We start from the raw sequence: 15,499 nt of genomic DNA, 5'->3' as shown, positions 1-15,499 counted from the left end.
TTGCAAGAGTATACAAATGCCCCAACAAAAGCAAAAATACATTTKWWWRAYWTKKWTTTTTRAAAGGMWAWWWTTRAKSYMTMMTRKKKWMGMWYSRWAAAAKKKKWWYGMMYWWWMSKKRRCCCKWWKCRWWWAKCRMMRKAMMSRWWRKAKKYGMTWKKRWKRWMKRCKKSKYYAAAAAAARMKATGGAAATAAAGCAGACTTTCACATCAAACCAAAGCCWGACAGYTTAAGGGGACACAAACAGAASWGTGTGWYKASASWKWKWSWMYWSARWTWRAWWAWAAAKAKAKAKCKKRSATYAWYAWWKTMKWMYARYASWWMMTTMMWWMWAMMWGYWYWWWMTMMMMMTRMTSWRMYKRYWKASKKSKKRKATKAWAAWAAWWWKKYSWYYRKCKKGMMYRKKARASTATRWKWAKWAMRTKKAWAAYTWARWWAKAMAATTAKKATAWTTKSWWWWWMTRMRRKRWMMMRKKRSWWRYKWKWYYASAYMSWAGAMAGYRWAYATKMATKWWAWAWAWAMTAAKAYAMWWARAMWTATARWMWWTKWAMRMYKWRAYSKMMRWMAGKKYWWWSWMWKAWWYCWRKWARMMRAKKSAKSWWAWYCAAWTYKKATTRYTYWWWKTYWYWKAYWWYKWCAYKWYKWRYKKKKWKWKRATWRATRTYMRRYSTCARTRKTMTKRGMKKMMRYWWMSAKYCAAGTCGTATGGCTTGCAAGATACTAGTTATCAAGGGYTAATAYCCACTGACAWTAGTGTCACAGTGGTGAATAAAACAGGCAACABTGGTACAAGATAAATCTGGTCTCTACTATAAAAGTTTGTCAAGGCACAAGTATATCATCCAATGTACTGAGCAATACTTCTAAAATATATTTGCTGTACACTGATGTCATAAATCATTGGTTAGTCTGGGTGCAAATATGGTAAAAATATAGCTGAACTTTCAAAGGTGACCCCTGCATTTCTGTAGTCATTGGTTGAATAGGAAAAGTCTTTCATTTTTAGGTCTTCAATAAATTAAACCTTTACCGGCACAATAAAGTATAGCGACACTCAATTATAAAGACTCATGTCGTCATCAATGTAAAACATGTAGCCTAGTTGACAAATAGCCCTCCTATTTTGTCAAAGCTCATACTACATGAGATATTCATGGGTTACATTTGAAAATAGGTATTTTTACACTCAATATGCTTATGCTTGAAAATAACTATCTTATTGTGTATTCATAACACAAAACATTAACATGTTGCCGCCAAAATATTGTAGGTATACTATATATAAAGAATGTACTTTATCATTGTAATTGGTCCAATGTTGAGTAAGGTGGCCTGATTAGCAACCTGCTCGGGTTGAGGTAACAAACACATTCTGCGTTTGGAGTTTCTTGTAAACCCTATTAACAATTATTTAATAGATGCTGTTTTAWCTGTCTGTATGGCTTTATAACTGGCATAGTTGTCCAATAACTTCCTYCACTTTCCTTATTCAAGAGGTGAAATAAGTTGTAGATGTGACAGTATAGGTTCAATGTTTCACAAATTATATCACAAGGGTTTGACTTAAATTATCAGCTTTGGACAAACATACTGTACAATTGATCTCAACCTGGCATATGAACGGAAATCTATCTAAGGAGGAAAACAATGCACAGGAAAGTACATGTGACTCGTAGTGTACATGGTACATTTTAACTCCCTCAACCATAAAGTTGTATCCCTGTCCTCACAAGGAGAAGATAAGCTTCACTGACAGATATGTCACACAAGAACACTGCCAACTACAGTTTCAACAGGCGGGGAAGGGCCAAATCCACATAACTAATATTAATACAATTACYGAGTTAAATCAGAACCAAACTTGTACATCAAGTCATTTGTAGCACAAAGATGATTGTGGGACACAATTTACACTAAGACAAAAAAATACCAAATAAATTAGATATGATTTCTGAAAAGATGTATTAGAACTACACCAGTAAAAAAGATATGATAAAATATTTCTAAATCTTATAAAAAAATTCACATAAATACTCATGACTATTGGAAACAAAAGTACTAGTTTTTCACAAGAGTTGAAGAAAGCCAATCACAGACAGCTCTTTTCTCTAAAGCAACTTAACGGTTCATTCTTCATGAGTAGGGTCCCTTTAAATATCTAAAAGAACACAGCTCAAGCTCTGGGATGGGGAATATGGGGCCCCACCAATCACATTACTAAAAATAGTTTAAATACTCTCCATTTTAAAAATCTTCTTGTTTTTAAAGTGAATAAAAGGTAATGATGTTAAGAACACACACTAACAGACAACAACAATAAGAGAGAAAGATGGAGGCACTCAACTAAGCTGTTCTTGTTGTCATCAGAGACCAGCCCCTTGTTCATGCATATACTCAGATTCAGACTAAAAACAAGACACAATCTTACTGTTGGCTCCACTCCAGCCCAATACTCACATGTAAAGAATAAAAGCACAAACCAGTTTGGCAACAGTACAGGTGTGGGATCTTAATTTGAGCCAGTTTGCTACAGCAGAAAAATAATCCTGCAGCAAAAGGAAATGTGAATTGTTCTGTGGATTATAATTAATGGACATTTTTGTAAGGGTTGATACATTTTTCATTAGGGTAAATCAAGTCTGAAATTTCAAAGTCGAAAATACAAACTTTAGAAACCTTTTTAAAACTCAAATACACATGCCTCCCGAGAGGCACAGCATCACAGCACTTGAGGTGTCACTACAGACCTGGGTTTGATCCCAGGCTGTGTTACAGCTGGCAACGACTGGGAGACCCATGATGCGGCGCACAATGTCCTTTTCCCATCGCGCTCTAGCGACGCCTTGTGGCGGGCCGGGCGCATGCACGCTGACTTTGGTCGCCAGCTGTACAGTGTGTCCTCCGACACATTGGTGCGGCTGGCTTCCGGGTCAAGAAGAAGTGTGGCTTGGCAGGGTCAAGTGTGGGAGGACGCATGGCTCTCGACCGTCACCTCTCCCGAGTCCGTACAGGAGTTGCAGCGATGGTACAAGACCAATTACCAATTGGATATCACGAAATTGGGGGTAAAAAGTACCATATATATATATATATATATATATATATATATATATAAAAATTATAAAATACAAATAATAACAAGAAACACTAGAAGTTTGTATTTCTTGCGGTGCAGGAAAATGCTCAGCAACAAAAAAGTGATCAAATTAAGATCCTACATCTGTATATCACGCCTGACACTAATAATCCAACTACAAACAACCATTCATGGTCAAGGCAAAACAAATAACTGCTCCAGTCACTTTCACCACTTTCTCCCTGTCAAAACATGGCTAGTCTCGAACGACAAATATGAACACACCAATCAATATGAGCCATAAAACTGGCCATTCATGAAGACGAAAAAGGAGGATGTGACTTGAGGCCTTGACTCAGGTCCTGGGGTGGCCCACTGTAGGCAAGAGAGTTGGTGTTTTACAGTAAGACAAACATACGGAAAACTGCTCTCTGATCTATAGATAAAAGTCTAGTTCGTGCGTGCCAGACGTGAGCTAATACAAACATCTGCCATGGAGACATCACTACAAAACACATTATCTACACTTGCCATAGAATGATACAAATAACAATATACTCTTTAATTACATCAATCAGACAATCGTGCGCACTGGTATATGGTATGCATATATGGTTATGATTTATTCAAACTGTAGGCCTATTATTTAATTATGTAGACTGGAAATGAATGATTTAAAGGCTGGATTATTATTTTTCTCTTGATCCACATTGACCCTAATCTAGAGCATCTCTCGTACTACAGAGTCTAATCAGGGAACGAAATCCATGGTGTAATACTCAAATACTTGGAGTTATTCTCAGGAATGGGAAGATGGCTGCCAATAAAATAAACTGGTGTTTCATGAAAGGAGCAATAAAAACTAAAGCCATAACTCAACACACATGCATGAGTAATAAAGTAGTCGAGCTGTACATCCAGTAAACAGGAGAAGAGATAAATAGCTGACTAGTGAATGCATGGGCCAACTTAATGAGTAAATGGTCACAAAAGGAAAGCATCGTAAGGTGCTGAAAGAACTAATGTCAAAATATCTTACAAAGGTTTATTTTTCACGAATTGTATATTTTCTTTTGCTATTTCTTAAAAGACTTTTAATATCGTATAAAAAGGACAACAATGCGTTATAAACAATTGTGAGCCCACACTCTGGTCCTGGAGAATACAGAATGCTGTGCTAGCTTCCACCACCATCTTTATAAAACCACACCGCAAAGTGCTGTTCTGAGAACTGGTGAGTTAGCCAAACATTTCAAAGTGTCATGTTTCATTAACTGAGCTGGAGGCGACTAGCTGTGAGATACATTGACCACACTGCAGTTGTGGGGTGACTACAACCTATGTCCTATTTTGAGGTCCAGGTTTAGATGCAGTGGCGGACTGGTACCCCGCTCGGCGCCACTGTGGAGCATCTACACATGAAGACAGTCCTTGGAGAAGAAGGCCGCTGAGGCTTACATGTAACTTGGAGTTTGGACAGGAGCCCACTGTTGAATTTGTTTCCATTCTTCTGCCGTCTGTAATGGGGGTCCACACTGGGTCTTCTGCTGTCTGTAATGGGGGTCCACACTGGGTCTTCTGCCGTCTGTAATGGGGGTCCACACTGGGTCTTCTGCTGTCTGTAATGGGGGTCCACACTGGGGGTCTTCTGCCGTCTGTAATGGGGGTCTACACTGGGGGTCTTCAGGGCTCCTAAAGGGAGGGGAAATTACATGTTTAAAGACATAGGAGCATGTAAACAGTAGTCAGTGTTTAAAATTTGAACTAGAATTCAAAAATGGTTAATCCTGCTTTCTGAGATACCCTCAAAACGTTTAAAACGTGCAACCGTTTTAAACACATTGGCAAACCAAACATTTAAAATGTTAATATAGAGATGAGCATTCACCTGAAACCTATAGCAGGCCTAGTAAGAGCGAGTGAGGTTGTTGCCCTGCTCCTGCAGGCTGACAAGCAMGTCATCTATCTTCTCCATGTTCTGGGAGGCCGTCATGCTGTTCTGCATGCTCCCTGACTCAGACATGGACTGGTTGAGCAGCGACTGGATCTGGGCCTCGCTCTCTCTCTGGTTCTGACCAGACTGACTGATGGCAATGATCTGATCAGACAGAGTGGTTCCAGGAGAGTTTATCAGCTGGCCACACTCTGTATGGGGAAGAAAGGGGTAGTCACTGACTACATGCCACATGAAATGTTAACGAAAACCAAACAATTGCATACTGTTTTCTGGAGCATATTAAAAAAGCTGACATTTGATAAAAGGACAGAAATCTTAATCATGAATCTTTACCGTTCTGAATCCCAAAGAGGAAGAGGCCTGGCTGCTGTGCCTCGCTGGGCTGGTTGAGGGTCCCACTGACTGCTGTCTGGAACAGAGACCCTGGCTGCTGCACGGGGGAGGAGGTGGTGGTCTGCAGGCCTGCCACCCCATTCTGGGTGCTGAAGATGCCTGTCTGCGGGAGCWCCTGGGCAGCCATGCAACCCTGCAGGGCAGCCATGTTGGATTGGGGCATGAAGAGYGAGACGGGCTGCTCTGGGCCGTTGTTGGAGCTGGTGATCAGCTGCATGGGCTGCTGCTCTTGGAACAGGCCCTGCTGGCGAGGCWCTGAGGGGTTCCCCACCACCTGGCTCTGGTCCWGGAAGGCCATGGGCTCAGAGGATTCCTGCTGGCTAACCGTCACCATGCTGGCCTGAGAGAACAGCATGGAGGGGTTTTGGGGCTCCTGAGAGTTCAGGCTGCTGCTGCTCATGGGGGGCATCTGGCRCTGGCCACTGAACAGCAGACTGGGGGGCTGCTCTGGAGTGGAGAGGGGGTTGCTGCAGAACAGTAGGCTGGCCTGCTGCTGCTGGGTCTGAGAGAGAGTGTTTGCAGGTGGATGAGGGGAGATGTTCTGAAACATGGAGTTCTGCTGAGGTGGCTGAGGCTGGGGCTGAGGCTGGGAGGGCTGCTGCTGCTCCATGGGGCTCCCCTGCTGGATGGGGGAAAGCTGGGTCTGAGCCTGGAACACTGACTGGGGCTCAGMGGCAGAGGTCTGCAGGGCACTGAGGAAGGCCAGCTGCTGCTGGCTACCGCTAGCGGAGAGCTGCCCGGGCAGGGTACTCTGGGGGAGGAACAGGTTGGCGGCAGAGGGGGGCTGCTCTGGGGAAAGGCTGGTCCTACTCAACACTGTCAGMGTGTTCTGGAAGAGGGTTGCCTGGACCTGCTCCTGGGTGGGAGAGGCCTTCTGAGTGTGGAACAGCGCCCCCTGTGGGTCCTGTGCCTCAGCCAGGGGGCTGGGGTTATGGAAGAGGGGTGGAGAGGGATGAGAAGGGGTCTGATGGAGGAAGTTMGTCTGAATGGAGAGGAGCTCATTGGCTTGCTGAAAGAGTGCTGCTTGCTGCTGCTGTTTCTGTTGTTGTTGCTGCTGCTGCTGTTGTTGGGCCTGCTGAAAGAGGGAACCATGGTTCTGCACCATGCCCTGCTGGGAACCCTGCTGTTCAGTGTTCTCACCTCGAGAACTGCCCTGGAATATGCCACACTGCATGGGCATCTGTGACTGAAACAGCTGCTGCTGCAGGTTGTCCAACACTTGCTGTTGCTGGTGTTGAATTTGTTGCTGTTGAATTTGTTGCTGTTGAATTTGCTGTTGCTGTTGTTGCTGAATTTGTTGTTGTTGAATCTGTTGTTGTTGCTGAATTTGTTGCTGCTGTTGTTGCTGAATTTGTTGCTGCTGTTGTTGCTGAATTTGTTGCTGCTGAATTTGTTGCTGCTGAATCTGTTGCTGTTGTCGCTGTTGATGCTGGCTGCAGTACCCTTTGGCCTGCAGTTGTCTCACTGCTTGTTCCAGTTGGGCCACCTCATCTGGGGGGAATATGGGCAGCTGGTGCTGCTGGGGGGCAGGTTGAGGGGCCTCCACTTGTTGACTGAGCCTCCCTACCGCCCCAGCGTTGTTGCCGGCCCTGTCCTGCCCCAGCCCCTCTCTGGGCTCCAGGAGAAACTGCTGAGGCCCAGGTTGGAGTAGAGAGTCTGCAGGCACGGGGAAGGAGTTGGTGGGAGCGATGTCCTGCTTCTGTATGGTGCTCAGGGCCTCTGCACTGTTGAAGACTGCTGTTTGGGATTCATCAGGGTCACTGGCAGGCCGCGGCAAGGAGTTGGAGAACGGGCTGTTGTTGGGGGGAAGGTTGGAACTCATGTCCAGCGTCTGCTGGGCCGAACACATGACATCGGGGGTCCGCTGAGAATACAAAAAAACAGATGATACCTGCTAGCTTTTCATATATATTGGGGGAAAGATCGATATGGTTCATATGGATATGATTCTACTATTTAATGAGGCATTATCACAGCCAAGGCTGGGAATGCATTTGTAGAACTTTTACCTTGAACACGCCAGCAGAAGAGAGGTTGCTGGAGACCTCCATTGGAGTGACCTCTTCTCTCTTCACAAGAGGCAACATTATGGGCATCAAGGCACCATCAATTACTGTAGGGGCYTGAATGACAATGTTACAATTTTGTCATACTGAAAGCCAAGATACCGGAGTACATTGATACCCCCCCCCCCACACACACCAATGCATTACAAACAAGAACACACGACACAGCATGTACAGCATGGTAGAGATATACTATACCTTTCATCCGTTGATCAAAAGAGCAGGGCTTGCCTGGAGATGGAACTTCTTTCTTCACAGATATGTCCACTGAGACGTACACAGATAAGCAGGTTGAGTTATGGACATGCAAATCAGATGACCTTATTCTTCATACCCAGTCTCATTCTCCATCGTCTGCATGTCAGGTTTTCATATACAAAAATATAATATACTATGAAATGTTACTGTATAGAGTGAAAAACAATCAGGAATAAATCTGTATGACTTGACTGTTTTGTATAGGGCGCTGRCTAATCCGGTATCATGTTGAGTACATACTGTATATAGAAGGGTATTTTTGTTTTTAGATGGATCATCTACACTTCCATGTTTTGTTTCATTGTTTTAGTTCCTTTCTCTGTCACTTCCTGCTCGCTCATTGATAGTTCGTGCCACAGTGCCCAAAGGACATTTTAATGACTGGAAATGATGTGAGAGAAAAAGGAGGAGACAAATACCCCCCTGTTCCCGAGTGGACATGGCTTCCTGTACTAAGGACTGTAATGGTAAATTTAGAGCAGGCTAGATGATATATCCACCTAATACAGTTGTGGTGGTAGAGTAATGGTTGTAATTTACACTGGCTGAAGACATGCTCTGAGGAAATTTTGTTTTGGTCCTAATGTGGCACAGAAGGTGTAAAAAATAACATTTGTTCATGGACTTATCKCAGACCTGGTTCTGGAGTGTATGTAAAAGGCTGCACGTCYTGGGATCGGCCAGCATTGGTCACCACGTASATRCCCACACACACTGCAGACGCGATGGCTGGGTTCTGGTAAGGAGGAACCTTCACAATCAAGTGATTCTGAGGGGAAACGCATAACAGACAAATCCACTTAGCTAACAGAAATGTACAGTAGCCCCAGTCTTATAATTACATACATCAAGTCATGTCACAAACGTGTCAACATCCCTTATAAAACAGGTGCAAGCGCAAAATTACTTAGATTAAATAATCAAGCGATGTCAGCACAATGTAGAGTTGAAAGAGAGACATAGCCACAACAGACATAATCCTGGCACAGACGATGAACTGGAGACTCCGTACGTCATCAACTAGTTCAGATGTGCAACACCTTTCAAACTTTGCTGACTAGTAAAAGGTGTGGCGGTGATTTACATAGTTTGCCTGGTTACAAATTGTGAGTAGCATTTGAAAGACATCTAAACACCTCAGGGCTCAGACAACTGATTGAGGCTTAGCTAACGWAGCTCTGACCCTCTGGCTCCCAAGGGCAAAGGTTTATGCAGGACTGTTGAGACACACTTACCACCGTGGCTCACAGTAATTAGGTGACAAAACAATGAGGCCATTCACCTCCCTGAGTGAGTAGCCATTTAAGATGATTACATCTAAACCTACAAATCTCAAATGGCTGCTGTTATCTAATCACCCCGTTAAATCATTAGCATGAATCATTCTAGGACCACAATAAGCAGAGAATAAMCTTATTTACCTGGTGAAACAGCTCCATGTCAATTTCAGCCTCTGCCTTCCAAGACTTCTCATCTTAGGGGGGAAAACAATGAACGGTTCCATTAGTATGGTAGGTAAAGGAATAAATATAAAAGTTATTCATATACTGTAAGTACATGGATTTCAGACAATAATTGGTTGTGTAGGCCTACCTGATACATTTTCCTGGAATATGACCTTGGTGTCCTTGAGGAAGTTCTTCCCAATGATGAAGACCTCCTCARCCCCCCTCACCGAGCAACTGTGGAGGGACTTCTTCAGAATCTCAGGCACCCCTGCAGGCTGGGCTGTAGGCAGGACACAAACAGACCGTCAGGCTCTGAGTTCTGCTTGACCTAGCTTCTTTAACTAATATTCTGTCACGAGTACAGAGCTGCTGGCCTTTTCAGAGGAACCAGGGGATGCCAACAGAAAAGCTTAAACCAATTGCTCAAGAGTACCTTGTGATTTCTTGCAAGGCACATGTGTAATCTTGGGGAAATAGTAATTGTGCTTTAATTGCTTTGCCAGGAAAAATGTGAGCTGAGCTGGTGTTTAAAAAATGGTGTGTATGTGCATTTACTTGAGATTTTAAGTACATTTTTTGTTATTTTACAGTATATGATCATTAACCAGACAGTAAAATGACTGTACTATAGGTAAAGTTGACACTATCTTTGCAGTCCCCCTTTCTCACAGGCAAATAGAAATCCCCAAGTTTCTATAAACAACAAGCTCAGACTCCTCCCACCTCCCAGTTTTCACAGGCCTTCCACACTCTCACCACCCCGCTCCACAGCACAACACACACAGACAGACGCCATTGGAGATTTATATTTTATGGACAGATTTTTGCTTGGTCGGATTGCACTCTGGCATTGTAAACAAAAAAAGTCCACACCTCTTTCTTCGGCCTTTCTTTCTCTCCCTCGTTTTTTTGGTGAAGTTCTGCTTCTAAAACCACCGACAAATTGAATTTCTTATACCCCAGAGCAGTCTTTCCTGTTTTTGCCACTCACAGCCACACCCTTTGCCCACAACGGGAGGAACACATGATGCTGAAGAGAGTCTATAGACATGGTGTCTGAAAATGTACTTAAATTAGAAAATGATCTGCTAAGCATACATAACGCATTAGAAATGAAACTTCTAGACTGAATCAACTCTTCAGCTTGGAACTTAAAAACGAGATGAAAACAATAAAACAAACCTAAATTACAAATGCTCATAAGACTATCCAGTCAAATTTTGACAGTAACGGCTCCCAATGGAGACTTCATTATTTACATTCTTGTTATTTACATCCAAGCTCCTTTTCATTTTCCTCCTGTCCACCCAACCCCCTGAATGAACCTCTCCCTCCCCCTAATCCCCTGGTGACGTGCGTCAGCTCTAAGCTCCGACAGCGTTCCTGAGAGAACTCCGGTGGGCAGATGCTATGAATAACCTAAAGCTACTCACTGCACAGGATGGGGGACGACGGTGTCTGTAACGTGAGCACCGAGCCGTCCGGCCTGGGGATGTTGACCCGAAACACCAGCCTGGCACGCGTGCTCTTCTTTTTGGAGCCGGCCACCCCGATACGAGCTTCCACATCAGCGTTACGCAGCTTTAGGATCCCCACGCAGTCCACCCTGCAGAGACACACACACACACATCACAGCTGTTAGACTGGAAGGCAGGCCTGCTGACCAAGGCCCCAGCTGCTATTGCTGCAACAGCCCCCAACACACTCCCATTGGAGGATGACTAAGAGGAGCAGTCTCCAGTATGTGTGATTTTACAGAATTGCAACAGCTATGACAATAAGCAGATACATACGCCAGGGTCATATTATTGCTGGGGTCCAGGGACACTTCAATGACAGTGGTGCCCTCGATGTCCACCTCCTTGCAGGCTGTAGTGTTGCGCCCAGTCACCCTGCAGGCCTGGTAGAACCCATGTGGCTTRACACGCCCAGCGTCATTACCCACAAACACCTGCAGCACCACTGCCTCATTCACACCCTCCAGCTGTGGACAAGGAAACAAAGAACACTCAAATCAGAAAATAGCACAGCTGCTCCAATGTCAGCTCTACCTATTTTTGTAAGTCACTAGAGAATTTTGAGCGTGGAATATATTGTGCAAGTGATAGTTTTCACAAGAGCCAAAAGGGTGCAGCTAAAATAACATACAAAAGTGAATACGTGATAGACAGTMGCAGCTTTCTGCTTAGTAAGATGGTATCTTATAGCATTCTATGATAACAGAACTGTCACTGCACAACTGTCTGTTTTGCTGTCTACTTTGAGAGTAAAACATTTGAAATATGGAATACATTGTGAATAGCAATGCTGATACTGAGATATGACAAAGAAATGCAAACAAAGCCACGATTTGCGGTGGCTATCATTACTTCAAGAGAATAATGATAGTTACCTCTTTTCTCGGTGGACAAGAAAATCTGTTGTTTTTATGTAGGTTATATAATATATTGCATTTAGCAGGCACATTTATCCAAAGCGACTTATTCATTCATGGGAATTGAACCCACTATCCTGGCGTTGCAAGAGCCATGCTCTACCACCTGAGTGCTGCCTTCCAACGTGTGTTGTAACAGCTAGCTATTAAACCTTATTTCATAAAAATAAAATACCGTGGGGTTGATACGTTGCATCACTTCTTATACAAGTTTCTACATAGTGATTCAGTGATTGTCACAGGCTGACTTGAGCATGTTAACCCAATGTAGAGGTGTTATGTAACAATGAGTATGGAGCAGGTTGATGGTGGCGTTTGATGAAGGACAGATAAAGGCATATTTCCAAAGGGGTAGAGTCAAAACAGTGACCCGTCTATGGGGCACTGACCGTCCACACAAAGCCCTAGAGGCCCCAGCCCCCCTGGTCCTGTTGCTGGTTTAAGGCGTACCTTTAGGGTGGGGAAGCCCTGCTGAGTGCGGTCCTTCACTGACCCCCTGCTGCCCTCAGTCAGGTAGCGGGCTCTGTGCTGGGTCTCAGGCTGGACCAGGATCTTCAGCTCCTTGCCCTCACTCTTCTGAGGGAACTGGCTCGCTAGGGTCCCACCTTTTTGATGGGTTGTTTGGGAGCCATCTGCCGAACTGCAAGACAGACTGGTTAGGTACTGTGTAAGCCCAACAGCTCCTAAACAACCTACATTGAAACACGCAACACTAACATTGACTACAATACACTTGCTTATATTTAATGCAGGGGACTMTTTCCTTTCACTCATTCACAGCACTGTCCCCTGCTAACACTAACCCGTGACCTTGTAATCATTGGGGACTGAGGGCCGCACAACCTGGCGTTGGGTGGCAGTGGCAGCAACCCTCACCCCCACTCCTCTCCACCTTGTGTTCATTTATGTAAGGGGAGGAAAGATCAGCTCCACTGTTGGCACCAAACTTCCTCTCAGTGGAAGAGAACTTGACAGGACTTGGAGACCATCCACTTACTATCAAAGTTCCAGCCAAGCTGTGACCCCACCAGCAAATATCTGTGTGTGTTTGTGTGTGTATGGTGGAGCATAGGGGAACTATTTGGAACTGGAGAGCAGCAGGGAACTAGTGAGGGATCCCCAAATAGCTGCCATGGTTTCCCAGTGACACTAGTGAGCAATGCAGAGTTTGGAGGCTCACTACCAAGCAGAGTCCATCAGAACCTCTTAGGAGATGGACTTATTGGTTTATTTAATCACCTCTGCTTTCTCAACGCTTTTCAAAGAGGCTCAGTGTGATTCACCATGGCTGACCATTGTTTGTGCTGTGGTATCCTGCCCCTCCCTAGCCTCTGATCTGCCAGCTCTTCTTCAAGCACAGACAAACGTTCAGCCAGTGGTTTGGTACGATTTCCGCTTGTGGTATAGTGGTTTACACATCTTAACAATGGYAATAAGTATGGAGCAAATTTAGATAGACTTCTTCAAAATCAGGCATGGTATAGAATGAACAGTTCTGTTGATGTCCATTCAATAGTAGTTGTAATGGTATAAGTCTATCAGTGTTTTTCGATTAATTAATCACTTTATGACATTTAACTTGTCTTAATGTATTTCTAAATGTATTTCCATTCTGTGTTCCAGACAAGATTCAAACTGAAATTTAACCAAAGTCCATAGAGCCATCTCAGAGATGTAAAAGAACAGGAAAGTTAACTCTGCAGACCAAAAGGAAGTAAACAGTAGGCTAGATAGGTTTCCACATGGGCTAATTTCACTGTAAAAGAGATCCAAGGGCACCCACCTTCCTTTGGTACAGGCCTTGCTGTCTGAGCCCAGCTGTGAGAGCACAAAGTGAGGCCCTTTGGCACTGTCTGCATCAAACACGTCCATTGCTGGCCTCCTCGGCCGAGGCAGGCTTGGGCCCAGGTCGCTGGCGGGGGGTGCGCTTGCGGGCTTCCGGGGCACCTCTGTGTTGTCGTTGTAGGAACTGGAGCTGACAAGCTGAAGTTAGAGGCGGAGTCATCCATCCAGATGCTTTGCTCTGCTCGGAGTCCTGGAGCTGATCCTCCTGGCAGACATGCGGCTGTCGTCAAACAGGTCCTCGGGCGGAGGCGAGATGTTCAGCACCGTCCGCCGCTTGAGGGGGTCATCTGGTGGTGCTGCTGGGCCTCCTGGGATGCCCCCCCTCTTCCTCCTCCACCTAGGGATCCTGGCCCCTGCTCCTTTCTCGCCGCCAGCCCTGCCGCCACCAGCACTCCCACTGTTCCAGTCCCGCCCTCGGCGCCAAGCATCTCCGCCACCGCTCTGCTACTTACACCTTCGTCTGGAGCGGCGATGCCGGTGTGAGCAGAGGTCTGGTCGGTGGCTGAGGTAGTGGAGTGCACGATGAGCTGGAAGAGGTGGGAAAAGCACTGCGAGGGCCTTCCATGGTCATAGAAGAGAGGAGACGTGGTGTGGCATCTACAGTGTATATAATTGGAAGTAAATAAAGGCATCTCAACCAGCATTGGCTAGCAGTCCCATTCAAGCAGCGAAATTTTGTGCATTATTGTTTTTCCCCGTTTTAAAAATTTTCTTTTGGTCATCCAATTATAATTTTCCTTTTCTTTTTATTGCATCATGATGTTGGAGTGTGTCTATGTGTGTGCGAGTGTATGTAGTGTGTTCTGAACAAAAAAATGTGGGGAAAAGAGTCATATTATAGAACATAATATACTGGAAAGTCATGCATTTTCTGACATGATATCTAATTATCTGAAATTGATACGTAGAGAGTTTCTAATTCAATCTGCAAAAAAATTGTGCCCAGAACGTGCAGTAATCCAATTCTCTAGCCATCTTTCAGTGACACTGGGACTTGATTTTCATAGCATTTGCCATGAACAGAAATGAACTGGGAAATCTACACGTAGAGGGATGTTCAAATGAAATTAAGATTATCTGGTGTGTAAGATGATGCGTGCCAAATAGAGCTTTTTCTCATACAGGTTCAAACAATTTAGTTGGGACTGAACGTAGCCACAGAGACAAAATAAACAAGCTTCTGACCTATGAAGCAGAGAACTGCAGACCATTTTATATGCAGACACTCCCTGCTTCAGAGGGAACTTCCTGGAATAAAAACGAGACAGCGAATGAGCAATAAGAGCTGAACATTCAAATGACTAAAAAAAAATAAAAAATAAAAAGTTGAACAAAAAGTATATGTGTGAAAATGGAACCGTCATTCAAGTCTCGTTTCTATTCTGCTCAATATGTTTTTCTGAATGTCCTCCTAAAACACCTGAGGAAAATGGCAGCAAATGTTGAGTACATTTCAAAAGCATTCCTAGTTATCAGGTCCTCAATGCAGAGTACAGTAGAGTGCAGCTTCAAGCAGGTGAAATGGCAGATGCCGCATGGTAGATTGTCATCTTCCACTTCTGTGAAAACAAACAGGATAGTTTGGCTACTGCATAAAAGGCACAAAAAAACATGGAGTTGGAGAAGGCTTATGACACCCCATGGTAAGAAATAAACACGCAATACCTGACTGTCTACTCAAGATGATATGATGGAAGAAATGGAAGCCTTAGTGGCCTAAGGGCCTAGCCCTAGGCTAAGGTGTGAGCATGGATGGTGAATCCTGAAGACTGTTGCAGGAGAAGGGAAAGGAGAGGCAGACAAGCTATCCTAATTTGTAAAACCTTTATCGATACTGTGAATTCAACATGTCAATAAAAACAATTAAAAATAAGAGGTGCAACTAGGTTGCACATCATTCAAAACTGTAGCTACAGTGCTTAGGACTGAAAAATAAGATCGCTTTTTGTTGGTAATGATGGAAGAATGCCAGATATCTATGACTCATTACAAGCCAATGTGGTGCATTGTCTATGAAGAA

At 44.4% G+C, this 15,499-nt stretch overlaps 2 protein-coding genes across 2 annotated transcripts in view; both read right to left on the bottom strand.

Annotated features, from left to right (window-relative positions):
• Positions 1–3,665: 3,665 nt before the first annotated feature.
• On the bottom strand, positions 3,666–14,077 carry LOC111969362 (nuclear factor of activated T-cells 5-like). Its single transcript, XM_070445409.1, is given in 18 exon segments — positions 3,666–4,770; positions 4,967–5,223; positions 5,369–7,292; positions 7,438–7,541; positions 7,693–7,761; positions 8,389–8,521; positions 9,174–9,226; positions 9,346–9,480; positions 10,634–10,806; positions 10,994–11,184; positions 12,085–12,274; positions 13,418–13,506; positions 13,508–13,569; positions 13,572–13,613; positions 13,616–13,654; positions 13,657–13,692; positions 13,695–13,757; positions 13,760–14,077. Coding segments are annotated over 17 exon segments (3,690 nt in total). The 5' UTR covers positions 13,908–14,077; the 3' UTR covers positions 3,666–4,770; positions 4,967–4,984.
• Positions 14,078–14,082: 5 nt separating this feature from the next.
• LOC139022563 (nuclear factor of activated T-cells 5-like) overlaps positions 14,083–15,499 on the bottom strand; it is a 39,332-nt gene continuing 37,915 nt past the window's right edge. The window contains exon 4 of the mRNA XM_070445411.1: positions 14,083–14,727. Coding sequence (XP_070301512.1) covers positions 14,692–14,727 — 36 coding nt within the window. The 3' untranslated portion in view covers positions 14,083–14,691. The remainder of the gene's footprint in view (positions 14,728–15,499) is intronic.

Source organism: Salvelinus sp. IW2-2015, linkage group LG10 (assembly GCF_002910315.2).
Source record: "Salvelinus sp. IW2-2015 linkage group LG10, ASM291031v2, whole genome shotgun sequence".
NCBI classification, from domain to species: Eukaryota; Metazoa; Chordata; class Actinopteri; order Salmoniformes; family Salmonidae; genus Salvelinus; species Salvelinus sp. IW2-2015.
Note: the sequence above shows the minus strand (reverse complement) of the source record. Positions and strands in the feature narration are given on the sequence as shown.